This window comes from Colletotrichum siamense, assembly GCF_013390195.1.
Source record: "Colletotrichum siamense strain Cg363 chromosome Unknown KSG_Cg363_contig02, whole genome shotgun sequence".
NCBI lineage: Eukaryota > Fungi > Ascomycota > Sordariomycetes > Glomerellales > Glomerellaceae > Colletotrichum > Colletotrichum siamense.
Genome location: NW_023501015.1, coordinates 4,989,056 through 5,009,679, shown reverse-complemented (window position 1 = coordinate 5,009,679; position 20,624 = coordinate 4,989,056). Strand labels below are relative to the sequence as shown.

Here is a 20,624-nt window from a genome sequence, read left to right as displayed (position 1 = left end):
ATCGGCACTTTACCGCCGTCTTATCCTGGCTCAGCCGCAGAGGCTTCAACACGGCATCCTGTTTCGCTGGCTAGCCAGCTGTTCTCTCGCCCACCCAGCTGAGCTCAGCTGTCCGGCCCAATCAGCACTCCCAAAGACTCCAAGCCAAGCAGTCGACCCCATGATGCAGTGCCAGCGTCGTCAGCGCCCCAGGATCAAGCCGAATCTCCAACATCACCCTCGCTGATGGATCCACTTCGGCGCCGTTCTACCGGCTCGGCATCTTGCTGCCCGGAACGGCACTCAGGGACTCTTTCAGCCTTGTGGGTCCGTCACACCGTGAACCTGCAGCCAAACCTTTCCGCCCCCAGACATTGGCGTCTTCTTTTCTCCGATGCAAAGACGTCTGTTCCATCTCCTCGTGTCATGTCAAACACCATTTGACTATTCGGGATGTGCTGGTTGCGTCCTGGGAATGGCGGGGTCGTGACACTGCACAGTGATCTCAGTTTTCCGGAGAATTCGAAGAATCATCGAGGAATGATCGTGGCTTACAACCGACAATCGAATGCTGCTGATGCGAGAAGCTTGGACGTCTCAGCCAGGATCCCCTTCGCCGTGTTCATGTGCTGCCACACGAAAAGGACTTCAGAGCTGCCTTACCTTATTCTGGTCGCGAGCTTTCACTCCCATCCAGGCCGTCCCGGGGCATGTTGAGGCGCGTGCGTTGGTCTCTTGTACACTAGCCCAACGCGGGACGCATTGCTAGGATATCTACTGGCGGGACAACCCAAGCTTTTCGATTCGAAACGACAAAGATATGGCCACCAATTCTGATTGAGCCATGGAAGCTGTGCGACCGAATGCTGTTCGCCAACTGCGCCCGCAGACACATTTTGCTCCCAACCACTCGAGCTCCATTGGCGGTAGTGCATGCACCTCCAAGGGTCTTCGGGCGCCGTCTCGGTCGGTGATGGCTAGGCCCTCCAAGTCTGGGGTCTAACGGGGAGGCAAACATTGAATTGGCATGGCTGGCCAGACGAACCACGGGTAGCGCAGCTGCACCGGGAACAAGCAGCAGGGGAGCTCGCAGGCGCCCTCCATCCGTCGAACCCAGCCAGATGGCTCCCTGCCGGCCGCTGTCGTCATCCTCAGCTTACCTTGTGCGTTATTTTTACCCGAAAGCGGCGAGCGGCACACCGCCAGACGCTCATGACGAGAAGCAAGCGACAAATCGTTTGATGGACGGGTTTTGATGGATGGCATGGCATGGCTGGGTGCATTGAGAATCATCAAGACAACACACATGCGACCGGGGACGAGAGGCGAGGAGGTGCAAATCGCATCGTGATCGACAGCGCAAAGGGCCACGGGATGAGCAACATCGCCTTCGCCTCCCACCTCCCACGGTGTCCTCTCCTCGTCTCAGTCCAGTGCGGTCGCACAGCATGCGGGGTCCAGCAGCATTCCACCAAAGAACCCCCGTCCCACGCCTACGCGGGCCTCCGGCAGTAGTGTGCCCAACGATGACTCCCCAGGCATCCCAAGACCCTGCTGGCCTATTGCGTGCTCGAATGTGAGGGAATAAGCTTCTGAGGGAGCTTCGGAAGGGTTGCCCATGACGTCTGGAGCTGCGGCGTCTTCCCAAGTTCCTTCTGCGACGACCTAATGAACTGGGGGCGGGCTCGCTGCCTACTGCCGCTAGAGGGTGTCCGATTTGGGGGCCACAGGTTAGCTTTCCCCTCTCGTCGCAGAGATCGGCGCCTGGAGACCCGACGGCCAACGCCACACCCTTCTTCTCCCGTCCTCCACTACTTTTTCCTCCATGCTACGCTGATTCTCCAGGGTATTTACATGTGAGCCACCACGCCTTCCCACGTTTTGGCATCGCCCGTTCAACTTCGTCTTGTCGACTTGAGATATCCGGTGCAGTTGTGGCAGAGACTGGACGCCAAGATGGTCAACCCGGGGATTGTGTACCTTTTGGTGAGCAGCCCACGGACTTCAGGCGGCATTGCAGCGTTCCATTCCCATTGCGTTCGCTAACCTGACTGGGATTATCAGATCTGTGTCGCCCTTCTCGTGACGGCCATGTAAGTCCTTCTCCTCGACAGATCAACAGCACCGTTCGATTCCAATCTTACTGACCATCGCGCAGTGTCACTCACGTCTCGAGCTCGAGACTCTCCCTCCCGACCGCGCCGTTTTTGAGCTTTCTTCCCATCATCCTCCCCATTATTGGCGCCGTCAACGCCTTCTACCGTCCTCGCCTTCTCTTCAACGCCAGCCAGTCGCTCGCACGCACCGAGCAGCTGCTTCCAACGATCCTGCAGAGCTTGCAGGGCGTCTTGACCACCGCCATCGCCGTCCTCTTCCTTCAGTCTTCCCTTCCCGGTGCAGACCTGAACTGCGGACTGTCGACCACCTGGCAGCACATGTTTGCTGGCAAGGACGAGTCTGCCATTCGACGCATCCAGGACAGCTTGGACTGCTGCGGTCTGAACAGCGTCAAGGACCGTGCCTGGCCATTCCGGGCAGACGTGCAATGCGCCCAGAGATACGGGCGTGACACCCCGTGCATGGGACCATGGCGCGAGGCAACGATCAGGAACTCGAGCATCGACCTGGGCATCGTGTTAGTTGTCGGTGTCTTGCAGGTGCGATTGCCTCATCATGTGCATTTGGATATTCACGGCTGACCACCTATCATCAGATTCTCACCATGCTCTACACACAAAGCGCCAGCAACTGGAGGCACGCGTGGTGGGCACAGGGCTGGCGACACCTCTCGGACCGCCCCATCGAGGAGCGTGAGCGCACCCGACCCCTCCTCACATCAGCCGCTGCCGCCGCCGCTGCCGCCGAGGCTCCGAATGACAGTGGCGACGAGTCCGACGTGCCCGTGACATACCGCGATCTGAGCCCCCAGTACGGCACCACAGGCGAACCCCGTGGCCGAACCCGCACCGCCGCCGGCCGCATCGAGCCGTCGTCGCTGAGAAACGTGACGAACGTTTGGGAGGGCGACTAAAGCCTAGGCTAACCTACACCACCAATTCAATCAACCGCATGACGAGCCCAATTTTTTTTCTTTCTCATATCTTGCGTGTAAGACTTTAGCATTGCGAGCGAGGGATATTGCACGGAGTTAACGTGTTGCTTGTGGCGACAATGCTTGGCACGGCGTTGGGACGGAGTATTAGTGCTTAGTGTGGTACAAATTGTTACGTCTGTTTTCTTCATCTTTTTGGGCTAAAAGTTTCACTGAAGTCTTGTTGAAATCTCGTTCATTGACGCCGCTTGTTTTGACATACCAGCCAGAAGCAGAGCCAAGTCGCGGCCCGCCATGGCGAATCTGTCGATGGTGTGTCAGTATCAATCAAAGGTTTATGTGAAAATTTCTGCCTACCGAATAGGAGCATGTCTCTTCGCAAACTCTTCAAGCAGATCCGGTCTCGGCTCCAACCCTCCCAGTCCGACAAATACGTTGCGTCCGTCTACGCTCGCCTTCTCGGCTGCGCCTGCGATCTTGGCCACGGTGGAGTGGAACAGCTTCGAATCGTATTGTCCGGGAATGCCCAGCCTAATTACCGTCAGTCGAGCCTTGTGTAAACGATGGGAGGAGGACATACTCCATGCAGAGGTCTGCGCATCCGATGAAGAGCGCGTCGATGCCGGGTACCGCGGCGATGGCCCTAGAATCAGTTTTAGCACAGAGTCGCGCGGGATGTTTGGTACTTCTGGAGAAGCGGATGTACACGTACTCTACATTCTCAACACCTTCTTTCGTCTCGATCATGGGCATGATGAGCACCTCGTCGTTGACGACTTCGGCTATGGCCGCGTAGGATAGTTGCGTGGTGTACTGCGTCATTGCGGTGACCATTGTGACTGAGCGGTGGCCCTGGAGATGTAAGTTTCGTGTAAGCTTTGGAAGGGAGGTGGAGGTTGTGGCAGAGGACGAAAAGCAACTCACGAGGGGAGGGAACTTCGACGCGTCAACGCACATCTTTGCCTGCTCCACGGTGTTGACGTGCGGGACGATGACGGCCTGCGCGCCGGAGTCGAGGCAGCGGGAGATCCATTCTTGGGAGCATGTTGGGACGACTACTGTAGGTGTAATTCTGCAGAAGAGCGATCGTCAGTTAAACTAAACGTTTCATTTCGGTCGTACCCATCCACAATCTATCATGCTGCTCACCCCACGTTCAGGCACGACACGGCAATGTCCTTCATCGTCTCCATGCTCATAGCCATGTGCTCCAGGTTCATCAGCACGGCCGAGTACCCCGCGCGCTTGGCGACGAGGGGCATCTCGGTGGAGAAGGCGACGCGCAGGCCGAAGGAGTGCGCGAGGCGGTTCTGGCGCATGAGGCGCTTGACGAGGTTCGGGCGGACCGTCTCGCGGGCCAGGGCGAGCTGGTCGGGGGGCACTGTGGAGGACATTTCGTTTCTGGTTCTTGGCGGTTGGCGCGATGAGTAGTATTCTGAAGACTTGCTAGTGAGATAGATGGGAGAAGGAATGCGCAAATACAATCCAGGGGAGATTGGAGGTTTGGCTGACGTCGTTGCTGTAGCTGTTTTAGAGACGACAAACGCGTTCCTTCGTACCCCGACGTCGGCCGATGGACGCCGGCCGCCCCGGCGGACGGGGGTGCTTATCCGGGGACCGGGGTTGGTGTCAAATGATAAGAATGCGGGGAAAGCGATCGGGGGGAGAAAGAAAGGGGAGTATATCGGACGACGCCCGACAAGAGGGGCGCCATTATGTCCAACGCAGCTTATCTTCGGGCAGGATGCCGAAAGATTGAGGGGATCCACCGGGGGTAGTGAGGTCTTGGCTTGCGCTTTTGATCTGCTGATACTGTTGATACCGTGCAGTTGGATGGGAGATGCAGCATGTTTGGCCGGGGTTTGGGTTTGGTGCGGTGGCTGGTTATCATTAACCCGTAGTCTTTTCAGAGGATAATAAAACTTACATTATGGAGTGGGAGTTCATTGTCCAAGGTGTGCCTCGGTGTCGAAACTCCCACCGGTTCTTACTACCTTGATTTGCTGAAGCCTTGTGTTGAAGACTTTCGTTGTTCAATTCGCACACAACGCGACTCGGCCATGGACGGCAAGAAAAGCCACGAGGTCAACTCGGCCATGTCTCCCGATGCTTCTGACGTTGGCGTTGGCGCGCACGAGGCGCACAACGTCTCCTTTGGGAAGAAGATTTTGTATCATCTCTGGGATGCGGACCAGCATCTGAAGAGTCCGCAGGAGAGGGCTCTGGTGAGGAAGTTGGATTTTGGGATTCTCATCTGTGCGACGTTGGGATGGGTGAGTTCCCCCTTCCTTGTGGCCTCTTTGGGGTCGCTGACAAGTTTGATAGTGGATGAAATACATTGACCAGAGTAACATCACCAACGCATGTGAGTAGCCCCTTTCGAAGAGGGAGATGGTGTTCTAACAAAAAGTGATAGACGTCAGTGGCATGAAGGAGGATTTGAACATCAAGGGAAACGAATACACGTACATGTTGAGTAAGTGCAAAATGGGATGACCGAGATGAATCGTCTAACGGAGTTGTGTTCTGAAGTGTGCTACACCATCGCCTTTGCTATTATGCAAATCCCAGCAAACATGATCGCCCTCAAAGTCCGTCCTCGTATCTGCCTCGTGGTCTGCGAGCTCGGCTGGACAGCATTCACGTAAGATTCATATTCAGCACACCGTTCTATGAATAGATGGCTAACTCGGACTGAACAGCTTCGCGCAGGCTGCAGCCCAAACAAGCAACCAAATGTACGCCTTCCGCTTCATGGTCGGCCTCTTCGAAAGCCCCTTCTCGCCCATCATAATCTTCCTGCTCGGCTCGTGGTACACCAAGACAGAACTCGCAAAGTGCGTCCCCAACTCCCACATCCCACACGTCCAAACAAAATACTGACTCTACTCCAAGGCGCGTCGCCGTCTGGCACGTCACCGGCTTCTTCGGCCAAGCGACCTCGGGCTTCCTCCAGGCCGGCATCCACAAGGGCCTCGACGGGCACCTCGGCATGGCGGGCTGGCGCTGGATGTACATCATCTGCGGGTGCATGAGCCTGCCGATCGCGCTGTCCGTGTGGTTCCTGCTGCCGGACTACCCGCACAACACGACGGCGTGGTACATCACCGAGGAGGACAAGCGACTTGCGATGCAGCGCTCCGCGAAGCTGGGCCGGGTCGAGATCACGGGCGTCATGGACCTGAAGCTCGTCAAGCGCATGTTTGGGAACTGGCGGTGGTGGGTGCTGTGTCTGATGTACATCTTTGTGAGTCTCCCCCCTGGTGCGGATGATGCGTGTGATGGGCTGGGGGGTTGCTGACTGTTGCTGGTAGTATGGGAACTCGTGCCAGGCGAATAACTACTTCGCCATCTACCTGCGTATGTTTTGTCCTTTGACGGCAGAAAAGAGGCCAAGCTAACGGATGATAGGCGAGAACGGATACAGCGTCACCCAGCGCAACGTCATCCCGGCCTGTGCCAACCTCGTCACGATGGTGACCGACTTTTCGTGGGGTTTCATGTCGGATCTGACAGGAAACCGACCTATGTGGATGGTTGGCCCATTGGTAAATATCCTTCTCTCTTTCATCAGAGACAAACTGCTGACAAGACTTCACAGCTCGGCACGACCGTCGTCGGTTCCTCTATCCTCACCGCCTACCCCGCCTCCGACGGCGCTCGCGTCGCGGGCTTCTTCTTGGTTGCCTGCGGTTACGTGACTGCCGTGACCTGGGTGAGTGACCTCTTGGACCTACTAAGTGATCGATTCAGCTGACTGGGAGCAGACCTGGGCCAACGAGGTCAACAACGGCAACGCCGAGGAGAGGGCCTTGACGATCTCCAGCATGAACGGACTGTTCTACGCAACCAGTGAGCTACCTGTCATCCCATCAGAGACTTTGCGACTAACGGGTGGTGAACAGACTCTTTCCTGCCGATTCTCATCTTCCCCCAGACCATGGCTCCCAAGTTCGAGCGAGGATTCCCTTCGATTCTATCCTTTGCGCTTGCTGCGGTGGTACTCGTCCGTAAGTCAAACCTACGTCGTATACGAAAACAACGAGGCGTGCTAACGAGTGTTTGGCAGTTGTCGCGGACTTTCTGCACAAACGTCAGCTCCGGCAAGAGGCTGCGGCAGTTGCAAACCAGCTGGCCTCCGAGGCTGAGGTCGCTGACCCTGTGGACGCTCAAGAGAAGGAGATTGAGAATAAGTTGGTGGGCGCTGTGGAGCCTGTTCGCAACTCTGCTACCATTATTTGAGGCTGGACAATGATTCCGGGTTTGGGTTGATGCTTGTTTCAATTATTGTAGATCAACCATTAGGGATATCAGAGGGATTTACATACTGTCGGGGGAGTTAAGATATCAATGAGAGAATGTTCAATATGCGCCGTAGTTCCCTTTTCTTTCATAGCGTGATAAATCGCTTCCAAAATCTCCCATAGCCTTGGCTAAATCAAGACGGACTCTTTTCCGGATTGAAATCTACCACCAAAACTGAACGCTCGGTTCACTTTAGGGGAAACAGACCCACGCAGGACTTTGACTACGATCAACTTGTGACATTTCAACTCGCGATGTCCAATTTGACTACCTGATTCCAATAGTTACAGGGCTACGCAAGTCTTCTCCCTTCTTGATCCTTTCCCTGACGTCAACAATCGTAGCACCTAGTCTGTCAATTCCCTCTTTGATTTCTGCAACTTCATGCCACGCCCAGCAAAGTCTGATACATCGGGCAAATCCATCTTCTGCCTCCGCCCGAGACACGCTGCTCTTGTCTCCAGTGACGGTGAACATATGACCGAAAGCCACGCGCAACAGTTGATCCTTCAGCGCAATCGCGGCCACGTTCTTGGCGACGGGAAGGTCGTCCGGTAGCCTGAGGTACGTGAAGAATCCCCCCGCCGTTGGTGAGCCTGCGTTTTTGGGCCTGTTCACTTCAACACGAACTCCGAGAGGAACTAAAACATTTTCGATGGCTGACATGAGCGCGTAGTATCTCTCTCGGTACGTGGGAACGAGCGTGTTCTTGATGTGGGATTGAAGCTGACCGTTTCGGAGCATCTTGTCGACGAAGGTAGAGGTGAGGTGTGAAGGTGCACCACCCGAGCTTGAAGAGCCGCTGATTGTATCAAATTAGTCAAATGGTAAATGAGAATAGGAGGAATAGCATCCGTAACTTACACCTCTCCCAGCTCCTTAGCAAAGGCTGGCGTGCTCTCCGCCCATCCGACTCGAACACCTGGTCCAATGACTTTGGAAAACGAGCCGTTGCTGACTGTGTTACCAAATTGGCTGTATCCAGGCATCTCTCGGTCGACATCGACAAGGCGAGGAGGCACAGTGGCTACAGCGTCTGCGGCAGCAGAGGGATCTTCCGGCCAGCTAAGGAAGTCGTAGACGTCGTCTGAAATTATAAGAGCGTCATAATCGCGAGCAAGGCTGACAAGATCCTTCCGCATCTGCAGAGAAAGAGTCTTTGCACTGGGGTTGGAGAAAGTCGGGACGAGGTAGATGACGTATTTGTAGATTTTAGGGTATGTCTTTCCAGTCTTGATCGTCGGGGCGTCCGGTTGTCCAGATGTCTTGGCCTTGTCCGATGCTTGCGCCTCTGCAGCCTCTAGCTCGCGTCGAAGAAAAGCAATGTCGAGACCCTCCTCATTGTCCTCAGGGACACCTTTCAGCTTGCCCTGGAACCCATTGTCTTCAAAGATGGGGCACGCGAGGAAGTATGTCGGCTCAACCATGAAGATCTTGCGCGTGTAGAGCGGATCGGTGAATTTCAACAGGACGTTGGCAAGGTTTCCCGAGGCGCCGTTGCTGATGCTTATTCTTTCGAAATCAGCTGGCGTCCCGTAGACCGAGGAGAGCCATTCTGCCACGCTTTTGCGGAGAGGAGGATGCCCCACGTGAGGGCCGTAGACGAGCGCAGCGGCTGTCTCAGTGTCTGAACTGAGGACCTGGTTGGTCCCCTCGAGGAGACCGCTTGCGGCGAAGAGACGGGGTGAAGGCCATCCTAGCTGGGGATTGATGAGAGATGCCGGTTTGACGGCGTCGCTGGCGATGTTGCTGCCCATATTGATTGATGAGAGTGTTGCGCAGAACTACTTAGATGAGTGCTTGGAAACTGCGGGAGGGCATTGAGGTGATCCTGCGATTGTCTGCTGGATATGATGGTCGGACAACACGGCTTACACGGCTGTGGACTGAGTTTCCCGGCCCCTCCCCCTCGTTGCCGGGAGTTTCTTATCGGGAGACGTTCCCCGATGGTGGCCGGGGACCCCTGCAGAGTCGTCGGGCGCTAGGGGTGCACTCCGACAGGATCCCGACCGGTGGGTTGGCCTTGCCTATCGCCTATCACTAACATGATGCATAATGAATGGCGTGGTTGAGGCTCAGCATCGATAGGAAATAATGAGGGGGTGATGGGATGATTTGTTGGTGTCCGACGTCGGGTAAGGTAGGCCGAATGGCTTGTTGATCAGTGTGGTCGCGAGATGATGGCCAAAAGGACCGTTGCCCCCGCACAACGCATCGTAGTGAACAAACCAGATTCTTGATAGACATTGTTCTCAATTGCTCTGTATCGCATTATAAGATCCATCAAGCTGTTTGAAAGATGTCTCTGAAGTGGCCTGACGTTAAAGCTGAGAGCGATGCCTTCGCGGCGGAGGTCAAGGAGATTGAGGCGTGGTGGGAGACCGACAGGCAAAAACAGATCAAGAGGTTTGTTTCTTTCCTTTCAAAACCCTAACACAGATCTTAATTTCTGCCTAAACCCCCCATCTGTCAAGTTTCTTTTTGCTATGACCAGGCTCACTAGCATTGTTGATCACAGTGACTGAGTGATGGAGTGGGATATTAGTACTTGTTCCGTCTAACTTGTAACAGACCATACACGGCCAATTCTATCGCCGCTTTGAGGAATGTTGGATTTAAAATCGACTATCCGTCCAGTGTTCAGGGAAGGAAGCTTTGGCGCATCCTGAATGAGCACAACGACAATGGCACATACGAACTCACGTTCGGAACAACTGAGCCCCTGATTGCCAAGGAGATGGCAAAGACAAGTACGAATGATAGCCATAACAACTGTGATGGCGTGCCTTTTCAGTCCGCTAACGCTGTGCAGTGCAAACTGTCTATGTCTCCGGCGCGCTTTGCGGGCTATCACAAGCCACCTGGCCCGGTGAAGACCATGCCGACTACCCCGCCGACCTCGTGCCATCTGTTGTCAAGCGAATCTTCAATACCCAGCTCTTCCACGACCAGCGACAGACACAATTAAGGATGCGGTACAGCGAAGCCGACCGCGAGGCGCTCGAGTGCATCGACTATATGCTGCCCATTGTCGCAGACGCTGATATGGGGTTCGGCACTTTGACTGGATGCATGAAGCTGACAAGGAGCTTTGTCGAGGCCGGTGTCGCGATGATCCATATAGATGATCTGGCAATGGGTCTCAAGAAGTTCACCAATGGCGAAGGGCGGACTATCGTGCCCACGTCAGACTACTTGTCCAGGCTGACCACCGTGAGAATGACTTTCGATATCATGGGGTGAGTATGGCATAGCAATAACAAGACGGATGCGCTCTAATCACATTGCATAGTGCGGACACCATGCTTCTCTGTCGCTGTGATAGCGACCATGCCGAGTTCATCACGAGGTGAGATACAACCCTCCCCTTTCTCTCCCACGCCGTGACTTCAAACTTCCGTTTTTGTTGTCTCTCATGTCCTTCGCCATGGACGTATGCTTACCTCTTGACAAGTGTGATTGACCCCCGAGACCACCCTTATGTGCTTGGCGCAACCAAGCCGGTTAGCTCCTTCATCCAAGCAATCGAGGAGGGTAAGGGATCAGGAAAGGATTATCTTACCGTCAAGTCCGAGTGGAAGGCTTCTGCCGGCCTCATGACCTTCGATGAAGCTGTCAAATCTGTGGCAACCAAAGAACAATACGAGGCCTACATGACAGAGGTCGTCGACAAGACCGTTGCATTGCAGGACCGGCGAGCTGCGGCCAAGCGCATCGTCGGTCAGGATATTGCCTTTGACTGGGAACTTCCCAGGACGCCCTTGGGCCAGTACATGTGGCAATGGTCCACCAAAGCTGTCATCGACCGATGCATTCTCGCCGCACCTCTCGGTGATGTGACGTGGAGTCGTCAAGGTGCGTTTGGTTGAAACATCACAAAGCACATGCGTTAGGAGCTGACATTCTTATTAGACAAACCAAGTGCATCCTCCCGCAAACCCCCTCACTTGACTGACGAATAACCGCTAACCCTGTTCCCAGACAAGAAAGACATGCACGAGTTCCACACAGCCCTCCGCGAGGCGTACCCGAACCGCCTCTTCGCCTTCGGGTACACGGGTGCGTATGATTTCAGCAAGGGAGGATACTCACCGGAGGAGGTTGAGACGTTCCCGGCCGACATTGCCAAGATGGGCATCGTGTGGCAGGTCCAGCCAATCTGGGCGACCCAAGGGCTCAGTCTGCACGCCAAGCAGTTCGCGGAGAAGTTCAAGAAGGAAGGGATTGCGGGATACATGCGGGACGTTGCCGCCCCCTCCATTGCCGGCATGGCGACGGATAAGTACGGAAAGCCGACGTCGCGTGGGGGCTATCTTGCTGATGCCTTCTTCGATGTCGTGGCCGGAGGGGATATTACTGAGATTGCTTGATATTAGGAAGGATATTCGCAGATCCCTTTGGCATTACGGGCTGTGCATATGTACTTACTTAGTTGCCCCGTTGGATTCCCTATCTGGCAATATGCGGTACACGGTTGCAGTCGCAACCCTTTTTCTCACACTCAATGATGAATACGCAAGTTGCAGACGCGCGATGCAACGAGAAGCATCAGGCCGCACCCGGCAATGTGATAATTGGCATGCAGCGCGCATCTTTTCAGAGCGGCGAATAAGGAGTTGTCTAATTGAAATGCTGGTCTGATAGCTACGTCGGACTGTGAGCCAAGACCATTGCGTAACACAGCTGCCGGTTGTCCTATTGGATGAGACAAGCATGCATTGTCTCTCACGTCTGACATGCATCGCAGCTCACTGCTCCAGCGGGCCGCTCGGCAGGATTTATGCTTCTCCATAAACGAGGAGCCACGGATACACTGCCAGATATTGATTGCACTGTTTGTGACACCTTCCGTCAAGGGCTTTTGTAGGTGATGTCTCTGGTGTTTTAAAAACATACCGCGTGCGTCTGATGGAGAGCACATCGCAGCTTGGGATTATCTCATCAACACAGACTGAACATTTTCCCCTGCCCCAACCACATAACCAACATGAACTCAACTACACTCAATATCACGGTTGTCAGCGATGAGCTGGACCGCAAAGAAAGTCTGTTGGCATCAATCGCTGCTCAGCAAGTCTTTCTGGCCGCTTCTTTCTTGGTTGCCTGCTTATTCTATGCCCATCATTCACGCTCCAAGGGCTCTAAGCTCCCGCTGCCTCCTGGTCCCCCAGGATGGCCAGTCATCGGGAACCTTCTCAAGTACCCAGACAGCCGAAGATGGCTCACAGAGTACCTTTGGAAGTTCAACTACGGCCCCTTGGTCTATCTCAATATTCTGGGGAAACCCACGGTTATTTTGACAACTGTGGAAGCAACACATGAGCTTCTCAACAAGCGGGCAGCCAAGTATTCCGGACGCGATCTGAGCGTTATGGCCGGTGACTTGGTTTCCAAAGGGTACAATCTCATCTTCCGCCAGTATGATGCTCAGATGCGTCTACATCAGAGGTTGAATGTAGCAGGGCTGAACCCACGCTCTGCTGCGCTATACGACCCAGTCCTGCGCCTGGAGTCTCTTCAGCTTCTCCACGACATTCTCACAGAGTCCAGGGCTCAGCCGGGCTCTGAGGGAGATCAGACTCCTAGGCCCGCCGACACGCAAACTTCGCGTCCCTTCAACCCAAGATGGTACTTCCAGCGAGCCAACGTTGGAAGTCTCCATGTCATTCTTTACGGAGACCGTCTTGTCAAAGAAGATCCCACTACTGCTGGCAAGATGGACTTTCTCCTCACATGCCCAACGCTTCAAGCCCTGCAAAATCCACCTCTCGTCGACACTTTCCCTTGGTTGAAGTCCATTCCCTATGCACTCTCTCCTTGGAAGCTGCGTGCCGAGTCCATGTTCAAGGAAGAGGAGGCCTACCACCTTCGCAACTTGCGCAACGCAGTGAACCAGCCCGGCTACAACGTCGCGAAGCAGGTGGCCGACAGTGCGAAGCGATTGAACATGGAGCTGAGCGACACAGAGATCAGTTGGGTCATTGGGACGCTGTTCCTTGCCAATGGCGACACCAGCCCTACCTTCATCACTTGGTTCCTGGTGATGATGGTCAATTACCCTCGAGTCATGCACAAAGCCCAGCAAGTGTTGGACGAAGTTGTCGGACGTGATCGTCTGCCCACACACGATGACCGGTCGCGGATGCCTTACATCGACGCTATCATTGACGAGGTGATGCGTTACCGGCCCGTGGTGCCGTCTGGAGTCGACCACCTCTCCGTGGAGGAAGACGAGTACATGGGTTACAGAATCCCCAAAGGCACGATCATTGTCACCTCTCAATTTTCCCTCGCTAGAGACAAAGCTGCCTTTGGCGCGGATGCAGAGGAGTTCAGACCAGAGCGCTGGTTGGAGAGGAACGATCTTCCGATCATTGGCTTTGGGAACGGGCGACGTGTCTGTCCTGGAAGGCATGTCGCGAAGGAAATCTTATGGATCATGGTGACTCGTCTGCTGTGGGCTTATGAGATGGAAGCGCCCATTGACCCAGAGACGAAGAAGAAAAAGGTCATTGACGACAGGGACACCGTACCGGTGGGCATCGTCATTGGACCCTCGCCATTTGAGGCTGTGTTCACGCCAAGAGGCAAGTGGGTGGAGGATATTATCGAGAATGACTTCAAGAATGCGGAATTTGATGTAAACAGGATCATGGAGGATGTGGCAAGGTCTAAGGGTCTCTAGGGAGAAAGATGTTGACGTGGGAGTCGCGGGTTACTGTGAAAAGTCGGCATGGATGATACGATGAAGATCAATTTCTGACAGTCTTTCTTTCCTCTCATGTACCACAGAGGATGATGAGACATTTGATGGACTTTAAGAGTTGGATACGTTCCATAGCCTAAGATTGTGGGATGCCTGCGTATTGATAAGCGTCGCACTCGGCAGCGCTCCTCGTCAGGGGGAGATGTCTCTATCGCTTACTATCGATTATTCACCCTCGAAGTAGCCGACACGCGCGCATGAAAGTATCCCTACATGAGGCAGGAAGTATGAAAAGCGATTGAGGCCCACTGTTACGTCGAGTCTTGTGACTTGAGATGCGCGGATGCGCGGCACATGCACCCAATCAGGCTTCCGCCCTGATCGATAGGATCGAATCCCCCTCTTCTTACTATATATTTCAAAACCACTAGTTGTATCGACCAGATTCGAATCTCGTGACAGAAAATCGTTCTTATAACTATCATGACATTCCCTGAATACGTACACTACGAAGCTATGGGATTGGTCACTGGCCGAGGTAATTTTACTGCTTTTCCCCTCACCGTGAATCCCCCTTGGGTGGGCTTTAAACTTCCTCAACATAATTATTACAAAATAACACGCACTTCGGTGTATGCTACTATGACAGCGGCCAGAGTGACGACGACAAATATAGCCCCCCCTCAGGAGCCGCCTCACCTGATAGCGGCAAAGGATGTGATGCCAATCATGAAGCAGGTCATCAAAGAGCAATCCGACACCTGGAATCATGTGGCCGCGACTATTGACCCTGCATCGGCAACCTTTGACACTGCCATCCGGCCATTGATCAATGTGGACAACGAGACGCAAGGTCGAATCGCTGTCATAGCAATGCTGCGCTACGCCTCGCCGGACCAACTAGCCCGTGAGGCATCAGACGCTGCCATTGGACTGTTGCGACAGTGGGACTCCGAGAGAGTAGCAAGAAAGGACTTTTATCATCTGCTCAAGGCTGTTGAGGACAAAGCTGAGGAGGTCCACTTCGAAGATGCCAAGTTTCTCAAGAGCAACATCCAGCAGTTCACAAGAGGTGGTCATGGGCGTCTTGACCAGGATCAGGTGGCCGTTTACTTGAATAGGAGAAACCAAATCGATGAGCTGAGACAGCAGTACAACCGCAACTATCGAAATGACGATGGCGGCATTTGGCTTTCCCTGGACGAACTTGAAGGGGTGCCTGCGGAGGACCTCGCTCGCTTCTTGAGTAGACAACATTCCACGGAGGCCAGCACCAAGGATAAGGCGTTTGTACGTTTTACGAGAGCAGACGTAAACGCCGTCTTGCAGTACGCTACAACACCGTCAAGCCGAAAAAGAGTCTACGTCGCCAATGAAAGGAAGGTCCCGGAGAACGTCGACCTGTTCAAGCAGGTCATCGATTTGCGCGACGAGAATGCGCGTTTATTGGGATATGAAAGCCACGCGGCCTTTCGGTTGGAGGCTCGCGTTGCCAAGACCACAACGTGGGTGAACAGTTTCCTCGATGAACTCGAAGATGTCCTCTTGCGAAAAGGGCGAGAAGAGATGAGGGCACTTTTGGATATTCGAAAGAAAGACTTCCCGCAAGACAACGACTCAATGCCCCCCTGGGATTATGATTACTATAATCGCCTGCTACAAGAGCAGATCGATGTCAAACATGGCCAGATCTCTAAGTACTTCCCACTAGACTACTCTGTCTCAGCAATACTAGATCTATTCGCCTCTTGCCTGCAGCTGCAGTTTGTTCCCTTAACGGCCGATCAGAAGCAGCATACTGTCTGGCATGACAATATCCAGGTATAGGCAGTCTGGGACGACAGAGAAGCCACCAAAGACAAGTTTGTCAGCTCCTTATACACAGATCTCCTCATCAGACCCAACAAGCATCAAGGCTCACAAAATGTAAATCTTCAGTGTGGGTATCTTAGACCGGACGGCACTAGGGTCTACCCAGCGACGATTCTGATATACGCCTTCCCTCGTCTAACTACAACCGGCTGCGCTTTGCTCAAACACAGCGAGATCGTGTCTCTGTTCCATGAGCTGGGCCACGGTATGCACGATCTTGTGTCGAGGACTCGCACTGTTATGGTCCATGGACACCGCATGCCCCCTGACTTCTTTGAGGTCCCCAGTGTCATGCTGGAGAACTAGTGTTGGATAGAGGACAAGTTAAGGCATATAAGCTGCCATTACACCAGATTGAACCCCAAGCTTTTAGATGATTAGCGCCAAAAGAACCCAGGCCATCCAGACCCACCTGAGAAGATACCTAATAAGCTTCTGGGACCTCTTATCAGAAGCAGGAATGTAAACAGGGCGCTTTGGCTTTTACGTCAGCTGTAAGTCATGTCGCTCTTCGCTTTGCTGAATACTAATCTAAGTTAGTAGTGCGTTTGCTCGCTTCGACATGGCTGTTCATGGCCCGGATACTTACCAAGAATCCTTAAACTTGGATATTGCGGGCATATTCAACGACACAATGGCGAGGCTCCGACTGCTTCCCAATCCCAACGCCGAAGATAGAGGACATCCTCAGTCCAACTTTCATCATATGGTTTCCAGAATGGACGCAGGGTACTACTCGTATCTATAGTAAGTTTGTCAATACAAGAATAACTTCCCAGAGAGCTAATGTTAGCACCAAATAGCGCGGCAGTATTCGCTGCAGACATTTTCACCACAACTTTGAGGAAAATCCTCGCAGCCAGGAACAGTGGGAAAAGTACCACCGCGGGATACTCGAATTTGGCGGAAGTCGTGACGAGATGGGGATGCTGGAAGAATTCCTAGGTCATAAGCCTAGTTCTAAGTACTTGTTCAGCAATCTCCAGGCCCAGACTAGATAGATCATGCGTGCCCTAATATTCAGCTGCCTTTATGACTTTGACTGCATAATAGTGGCAAGAAAGCTACTTATGTGTCTGCATTATCAAATCAAGAGAGCACTAGAACACCAAGTCAGACGGTCATATGTGGGGAAGACTTCTAGCGCAACATCAATAGGCTATATACGAACAGCTAGGAGGGAAGAAAAAGAACCTGGCATTTGCGCAGGTATAAGTTAGGCCGCACAAACGCATGCTTCTTACCAGACAACGCAATCCATTCGGAACGATTGATATTTTCTCGAGACTCCTCTTCGTTCCCGCAAAAATCCAGAGTGATTCAGAGTGATTCGATGTTCATTTGTGGATGCTATCGTGGCGTGCTGAAAAGAGTGCCGCCTCCAGTGCCATACATGCAGAGACGCCACATTCCTCACGACTCCCACGTCAAGTACGTCGTCAGGCCAGCCACCGTTCCACTCATCCGCATGCTCTACCGCGTTGTCCCTCACAGCAGTCTGCATTCAAATACATTCTGAAAAGTGCGCCATAGAAGCAATTAGAAAACCTCGTATCAGACGGCAACCAGTTCACTAAACAAGGTATCCGCTCATTCAAATAGACCCTATCACTCATTTCAAGTTAGTATCAAGAAACCCTAAATTACATCCTCACCTTCTCACCATCTGACTCAACCAAAATACGACCATCAATCCTCCTCTCACTACCCCTCGCCGCCTTCGCAGCAACAGCGCACGGCAGGACAACGACAACAACAACCTCCTCCCCCTCCCTCCCCTCCTCCCACTCAAAAGTCCAACTCTCCTACCTCTGCGAAGACGAGGCCTAGGACATCGCGCGCCGCTGGCTCGCCATCTTCAACACCCCGCTCACCTCCACCAAAGCCGACCTCGCCGCCGTCGTCGCAGAAAACGTCACAAGCTACAACGACACCTTTAGCCCCCCGACGTTGAACATCAACCAGCTCTGGGACGCCATCATAACGCCCCAGAACGCCACCACGACGAACAGCACGCAGACGCCGACGTTCCTGCTGCACTCTTGCGACCAGATTGCGTACAATTGGCAGTATACCGCCGTGACGACAGGTTACAATTCGTATATTTGACTGATTCAAGATTTATGGCTGAAGGTAGCTGATGGTTTCTTCTAGGACTGTCCCGGCGGGAACGCCAGTCTCGTTCGCCGGTAATGATATTTTGCGGGTGGACCTGAAGACGCGGCTTATTTCTAATGCCACCTCGTGCGGTGACTGGATCCTGCTTTCCCGCCAGCTAGGAAACTCTGCAAATGTCTAGTCGGGCTGTGAGTGGATGTGTGTGCTGTTGACGGCGTGTTCCAGGGGCTGAGTGGTTTTATAGAAACTTGAGACTTCATGTAAATTCTTAGTCAACGATTTACTAATCTCATACATTCAAGATCAGAGACAGTCATTTTCGTTCGCTACGCCAGCAAAAGGCCTCAAAGTGTAGGTCCGAAACGCCAAATCAATTTCTATCTAGAGCGACAATGCCCCTGACAGTTTTCATTTTAACGCCTACGCCGAGTCGATCAGCGCCTTCTCTACCCTTCTGCCGACGGTCGTGCTCCAGCCGTCAATCTTCTTGTTCCATAAGTTCGTCAGATATAATGTTACGCTCATCAGAATGATCCAGCCAAGGACGTAGCCCTGTGCGCGGCCAAAATTCTCGAAGAGCCTCGGCATGAGCCAGAAGCCCAGGCTGTGAAGCACGGGGCCGTGGACGAGGTACAGCGAGAAGCTGATCCTGCCCAGATACTGCGCCACCTGTCCTTCCAGGAGGCGGACGAGGACGGGGCTGCGTAGGATGCACGGGAGCAGGAGGATTGCTCCCATGGACTGGTAGAACATCCAGCCGGATAGGGGGATGTAGTAGCGGGGCACAAGAGAGGAAAGGAGAACGAAACCTGGGGTCCATTCGGCCGAGGCGTCGGGATAGGAAAGGAAGTAGAGTGCCACGAACATCGTGATCCAACGGGTTGCTGTTGCGGAGATGACTCTCTGCAGGAGGGTTGCTCGGCGGCCTCGGGGGTCGCTCTTGCCGGGGTACCCGAGCGAGCCGTCGTGGGTATCAGACGTACGTCGGATGTCGATCTCGGAGAACACCATCCCACCCATGAAGGCAGCCATGTCCCAGCGTCCGAAGATCAAGCTGTAGACGGAGAGGAAGCTGCCGATGCCCATCCTCCACTTCGCCTTGATGGCCGCCGTGCCGAGCAGGAACAGGTAGATGAACATGGAACCGCGGAGCTCCATGGGGATGGTGAAGGTGTGAGGGTCGTAGCGGGTGTGGTAGTGGCCAAAGTTAAAAGGGTTCGCCCACTCCGCGTAGACTCTGGTAAAGTTCTTGATGGCGTAGGTCATGTTGTCGTGGATGATGGGGTGCTCCTCCCACGAGCCGCCCATCTGGACCCAGGTGATGTTGTGGGTGGTGGTGAGGTTCTTGGCCTTTGCGGCCTCGGCCATGTCCTTCTCGGCCTGCTCCTGGGTGGATGACCTGTGTTTTCCCCAGATCTTCTCCAGGTGTCCACCCCCAGTCTTCTCCTCGCGGGGCCGCGGCTTGGTGGATTCCATCTGCTTGAGGGTGGCGTTTGCTGATTTGTTCTCCGGCTTGAGGTCCACCTCGAGACTGTCGACGAAGCTGTAGAGCATGGCTGGCATGAAGAGCTGGGACGTCTTGTTCAAGCAGAGCTGGTCTGATGATGCGGTCAAGTTTGTTAGGTTACCCAGGGTTAGCGGGGTTTGGAGGTGGAGGTATTTGGCGACGCTCTTGGGGCCGGCGGCGGCAACGGTTCCGTTGATGCAGGACTCGCCGAGCTGAGGGTGGGCAAAGGTGACGGTGCCGTTGATGTAGGCCGAATCAGGCCCCTTGAAGATGGCGTTCTCGGACTTGAAGGCGCCCATCTGAGCCAGCAGGGCCACCAAGGCCATGCTGATGGTGGGCGGGATGTAGAGACGGAACACGCGCCTCAGGACGGACGATGCGAGGCTCTTGTAGGCGGCCTCGACACGCCGTTCGTGAATGGCTCTCAAGATATGCCTGCAGAGCACAAAACCGGATATGGCGAAGAAGATGGCGACCATGGGCCGACCGCGATGCAGCAAGCAGATGATGGGCAATTGGTGCCATCCAACGTAGGGCTCAGGGGCTCCTGGGGGAAACGCGCCGTTTCCCAGCATGATGAAGGGCGTCCATGGCCAGAAAAAGTGGTAGTTGAAGACGATTAGACAGGCGATACCGCGGAGACCGTCGAGAGACCTGATCTTGTCCCTGTTCCTCCTCGAGTCCGCGCCCTGGGCCTTTTGCTGCTTCTCGTCGTCGCCCTCGCGCCAGTCGCGGCCATCCTGCTCGGTCCTTGGGAGGAGCTCCGTCTCCTGCTCGCGGCCCCTTTGCGCCCGCGCAGACTTGTCCCAGACGTTGTTGATCATGATGACGGCGTCTGGTGGAGCGGTCTTGCTCGGGCGGGTGAGTGCACTCGCGGGAGCATGCGAGTGCAATTAAATGTGCGTAAGTGAGTGAGTGAATGTATTTGAGTCAATCGCCTGGCCGTGAAAAAAAAAAAAGAGTTTGGGCGAGTTGAGATGACGGCCGGGGGGATTGAGACGACGCGACGAGTGACAATTGGGATGATGAGACAGGACGAACGGGATCTGCGACGTGCAGCTGGAGTCTTAAAAAGGACACTTCGC

The 20,624-nt window shown here is 54.1% G+C and overlaps 9 protein-coding genes across 9 annotated transcripts; 6 read left to right on the top strand and 3 right to left on the bottom strand.

Annotated features, from left to right (window-relative positions):
- Positions 1–1,935: 1,935 nt before the first annotated feature.
- On the top strand, positions 1,936–3,010 carry CGCS363_v003291 (uncharacterized protein; the record flags this gene model as incomplete). Its single annotated transcript, XM_036635140.1, has 4 exons — positions 1,936–1,965; positions 2,044–2,072; positions 2,138–2,636; positions 2,693–3,010. 4 exons carry the CDS (start codon positions 1,936–1,938, stop codon positions 3,008–3,010), a joined length of 876 nt encoding a protein of 291 aa, XP_036499394.1.
- Positions 3,011–3,240: 230 nt separating this feature from the next.
- Positions 3,241–4,425, bottom strand: bphF (4-hydroxy-2-oxovalerate aldolase; the record flags this gene model as incomplete). The annotated part of the gene is made up of 6 exons (XM_036635139.1): positions 3,241–3,334; positions 3,389–3,562; positions 3,612–3,674; positions 3,744–3,883; positions 3,956–4,103; positions 4,181–4,425. The coding sequence occupies 6 exons, from the start codon at positions 4,423–4,425 to the stop codon at positions 3,241–3,243; spliced, it is 864 nt and encodes a 287-aa protein (XP_036499393.1).
- A 666-nt stretch (positions 4,426–5,091) lies between these two features.
- On the top strand, positions 5,092–7,273 carry CGCS363_v003289 (Pantothenate transporter liz1; the record flags this gene model as incomplete). Its single annotated transcript, XM_036635138.1, has 12 exons — positions 5,092–5,304; positions 5,357–5,396; positions 5,448–5,507; positions 5,564–5,675; positions 5,734–5,868; positions 5,927–6,278; positions 6,346–6,391; positions 6,443–6,579; positions 6,633–6,746; positions 6,799–6,883; positions 6,937–7,041; positions 7,101–7,273. 12 exons carry the CDS (start codon positions 5,092–5,094, stop codon positions 7,271–7,273), a joined length of 1,572 nt encoding a protein of 523 aa, XP_036500339.1.
- A 330-nt stretch (positions 7,274–7,603) lies between these two features.
- On the bottom strand, positions 7,604–9,093 carry CGCS363_v003288 (Uncharacterized protein; the record flags this gene model as incomplete). The annotated part of the gene is made up of 2 exons (XM_036635137.1): positions 7,604–8,138; positions 8,201–9,093. 2 exons carry the CDS (start codon positions 9,091–9,093, stop codon positions 7,604–7,606), a joined length of 1,428 nt encoding a protein of 475 aa, XP_036500340.1.
- A 542-nt stretch (positions 9,094–9,635) lies between these two features.
- On the top strand, positions 9,636–11,706 carry icl2 (Mitochondrial 2-methylisocitrate lyase; the record flags this gene model as incomplete). Its single annotated transcript, XM_036635136.1, has 7 exons — positions 9,636–9,742; positions 9,908–10,086; positions 10,149–10,575; positions 10,629–10,685; positions 10,791–11,191; positions 11,249–11,257; positions 11,318–11,706. 7 exons carry the CDS (start codon positions 9,636–9,638, stop codon positions 11,704–11,706), a joined length of 1,569 nt encoding a protein of 522 aa, XP_036500341.1.
- A 617-nt stretch (positions 11,707–12,323) lies between these two features.
- Positions 12,324–14,021, top strand: COX2-1 (Cytochrome P450 monooxygenase COX2; the record flags this gene model as incomplete). The annotated part of the gene is made up of 1 exon (XM_036635135.1): positions 12,324–14,021. The coding sequence occupies one exon, from the start codon at positions 12,324–12,326 to the stop codon at positions 14,019–14,021; it is 1,698 nt and encodes a 565-aa protein (XP_036500342.1).
- Positions 14,022–14,771: 750 nt separating this feature from the next.
- PRD1-0 (Saccharolysin) lies at positions 14,772–15,869 on the top strand (the record flags this gene model as incomplete). Its single annotated transcript, XM_036635134.1, has 1 exon — positions 14,772–15,869. The coding sequence occupies one exon, from the start codon at positions 14,772–14,774 to the stop codon at positions 15,867–15,869; it is 1,098 nt and encodes a 365-aa protein (XP_036499370.1).
- Positions 15,870–16,548: 679 nt separating this feature from the next.
- CGCS363_v003284 (uncharacterized protein) lies at positions 16,549–18,051 on the top strand (the record flags this gene model as incomplete). The annotated part of the gene is made up of 4 exons (XM_036635133.1): positions 16,549–16,661; positions 16,718–16,782; positions 17,800–17,983; positions 18,048–18,051. The coding sequence occupies 4 exons, from the start codon at positions 16,549–16,551 to the stop codon at positions 18,049–18,051; spliced, it is 366 nt and encodes a 121-aa protein (XP_036499371.1).
- Positions 18,052–18,452: 401 nt separating this feature from the next.
- CGCS363_v003283 (uncharacterized protein) lies at positions 18,453–20,363 on the bottom strand (the record flags this gene model as incomplete). Its single annotated transcript, XM_036635132.1, has 1 exon — positions 18,453–20,363. The coding sequence occupies one exon, from the start codon at positions 20,361–20,363 to the stop codon at positions 18,453–18,455; it is 1,911 nt and encodes a 636-aa protein (XP_036500345.1).
- Positions 20,364–20,624: the final 261 nt, after the last annotated feature.